Genomic DNA, 3,338 nt, shown 5'->3' with positions numbered 1-3,338 from the left:
CGTTGTAAGGAGACAGGATTCTCATCCGGATTAGTGCGCTGGGACCCGGCTGGGGCAGGACACCTCACTCACTCGGAGTTAACACATTTAAAGCAGCTGCTCTCCCTAGTGACAGCATGGTGAGGTTTGGGGGAGGCTGAGACACCACTGGTCTGGGCCCCAGACCCAGCTAGGGCGAACGGGGCTGGGTCTCTATCCGGCAGCTCCAGAGAACAGACAAATCACTAAACAAAAACCCGTGTGTCTTTTGTCTCGAAGCTGCCACCCGCCGGGATCATCCGCAGAGTGGACTGCACAGCCGAGAGTGTCTCTTCACTGTAGGAGGCTGCCCGAGGATGGGCTGGTAAATATTAGTGTGTATATATTATACCCCTCCACCACCCCGTGTCTGTCTTGCTTGTTTAGACCAGCGGCTCTCAACCCTCCTCCTAACCTGGGATGGGGGGAGTTACTATTTTTCATTTCCTGGGAAGATTACGCATCTCCGTTCATTTGTTCCCTTTTTCCTGAGTTGATGGTGAATTTTGCTCTATGACAAGTCCTAAAATCCTGGGCTGGAGCAGAAAGAGGCGATGCAGACTGGAGGACTGAGTAGCGGGGAGGCGGTTGTGTGCTGGTCTCGTGAGAGACAGAGTCCAGTAATTGCAGAATTCCTCCTCCTTCCACCCCGAGTCACTCCTAGGAGCCTGCGGTTCCTGCCACAGCCCCCGGGAGGTTTTTGCGCAGCTCCCCTGCTGTTTCGTGTCACTGTGTCTCTCAGGGCGCAGTAGTAGGTCGCGGAGTCGCTCAGTTCGCTGGACGGTTTCCACAGGTGGAAGGATTTGTGGTTTTTATCGTGAGCGGCATCGAACCCTTTTCTGATCCCTTCATCCGAGTTTTCCCGTCCCAGGTCCCTCAGGAAGAGCCTGGGGGGCTGGCTGGGGAACTGCACGTACCAGAAGAGATAGGGAGAAACAGCCTCATAGGTGCAGTTAACAACCACAGATTCTCCTTGGGAGATCACGACGTTGCCTTTGGTTTGGGTGACTGGTTCTCCATTGCTCTGTCCTGCGCGGGGAAAATAGCGTATTGTGTGCACTCAAATGTAACAGCAACAAAATAGATACACAGACAAAATAAAAACATAATAATATAAACACTCAGACTAGAGGCACAGTATATATAGAGAGACATAATAGCAGCTTAATGATAAACAAGTTAATATACACATAACAGACTTATAGTAATGGAAACATGCTAAATACATAGATATATAATAGTTACGTTGATATATAATTGAAACACATAGGAATAATAAGAACATTGTAGATACATTCAGATATAATAGAAAGACAACAGACAGATATAATATAAACGTATTAGGTACATTCAGATACAATAGTAACAAGTTGAAAGAAAGTAACATAACAGAAATAGTACATAGAAACATATTAGATACAGGGAGGCACAATAAATGCATAATACATGCACTCAGATAAAATAAATACAATTGATGGAGAGAGACATGATACAAATACAATACTGTACATACATTCTGATATAATAGAAACATAATAGGTACGAGAAGACATAATAGGAATATACCATTTCAACTCCGTTCTAATAGAAATATAGTAGATACAGACATCATGTAGACGTCACAGATGTACTGAGATATAATGGAAATACAAGGCATGCATAACACATACATACCATATAAGCACAGATATAATGTATTGTATTTCCATGCATAATACAGACATATAGGCACACACAAGATTTTAGGCACTGTTAACATCAAGTGATGGTTTAGCAGCCGGAAGAATACAATGGGAACAGGCTGAGGGATGGAATCTCACTCACTTAGGACAGACAGCATCAGTACAGCTGCGACCCAAGATAAAGGCATCCTTGGGTCTTCCTGGAATATGGGACCGAGAGAGGGAGAGAGAGAGATGGGTTCTCTTTGATCGTGGTTTCTGCAGAGAAGAGAAGGGAAGAATTTTGCTCGTTAGTTGATGGTTTAGAAGAGACGATTGTGTCTCTTTGGTGGAGCGCCTCCCGTTTGAATAGCCGCACAGGAGTGACTGTCTCTACTCTCTAACGTGCTTCAGAAATGGTGCTGCCAGAGATGGAAGCTGTTTGTAGGATTACAAGGGGCGGTGGTGGGAGGGACCGTGTTAAGAGAGAAGAGAACTCCCCGGCGAGGAAAATATGGTGTTGTTTTATTGTCTGGGGCAACATCGCCCCTACGTGGCAAAAATAATTTCACCGTTGGGAAATTTTAGAAGCGAAGTTTCTCATATCTTTGCAGCCAGTCAAGAAGCCTTTTCTATAGTGTAGGTGGGTATTTCTTCCTGCATGATCTGGGTGGATTTATGCAAAATCCATCTAATTATGATATTACTCTGTGCGTGTGTATATACACACTGTATAAACTAAAAAGCCAAGACATATATAATGTGTGTCTGTGATTGTGTATCTATTATACGTACCACCGGGGGACCTTCTGTTTAGATATATTCCTGCTTTTAAGTTAAATTGTGTTTCGTCTTATTCCCCGTAATGCCAGAAATCTTACACCCCGCTTTAAGGGAAATCACAGGGCTGACTAATGAGCAGAAATGTTATTCTATATTCTGTATATGGAAAATACCCTCAGTCCCCATGACTTCCCAATCGCTCCCAGACCCCAGCCCGCAGGGTCCTGTGCGCGGTGTTTGCTCCGTTGCCCCCTGATCTGGTTCCCTGTGTCTCTCACGGCGCGGTAATAGGTAGCCGATCGCTGGCTTCACTGGAGGGTTCCCCAAAGGGAAGGATTTTTGCTTCTCACCCTGTGTAGCGTTGAACCCTCTCCTGATCCTTTCATCCGGGTCCTCCCTTGCAATGTACCTATTGCGCCTACCAGAAGGGATAGAGATACAGGGACTAGAAACATAATCGATACATACATAGGTAATGGAAACATGAAATAGATAAAGATATAATAAAAACATAACAGTTATAATCACATAATAAACACATAATACATGAAAACAATGAGGACACAACATCTGATTTAGTTGGGAATTGGTCCTGCTTTGAGCAGGGGGTTGGACTAGATGACCTCTTGAGGTCCCTGCCAACTCTGATATTCTATGATTCTATGAGGAGTAATCGTGACACCTTAGAGCAGGCCTGCACAACTGGTAAAGCTGCAAGGGCCATATTACTCCAAAGAAAACAGCTGAGGGCCAAAACCCACCGGCTGAACCCCCCCCCAGCGCTGCCGAACCACCCCCCAGCGCAAGCCAGCCCCCCTGAAATACAACACCCCCCCTGCACCCCCCGCCCTGTGGAAACAACCCCCCCCAGCGCTG

General features: G+C 45.8%; 1 gene segment (V, D, J or C); it reads right to left on the bottom strand.

The window, feature by feature from the left end:
• Nucleotides 1-488: 488 nt before the first annotated feature.
• LOC117870537 lies at nucleotides 489-2,079 on the bottom strand. The segment is given in 2 exon segments: nucleotides 489-1,047; nucleotides 1,843-2,079. Coding segments are annotated over 2 exon segments (552 nt in total).
• Nucleotides 2,080-3,338: the final 1,259 nt, after the last annotated feature.

Source organism: Trachemys scripta, unplaced genomic scaffold (genome assembly GCF_013100865.1).
Source record: "Trachemys scripta elegans isolate TJP31775 unplaced genomic scaffold, CAS_Tse_1.0 scaffold_31, whole genome shotgun sequence".
NCBI lineage: Eukaryota > Metazoa > Chordata > Testudines > Emydidae > Trachemys > Trachemys scripta.
Note: the sequence above shows the minus strand (reverse complement) of the source record. Positions and strands in the feature narration are given on the sequence as shown.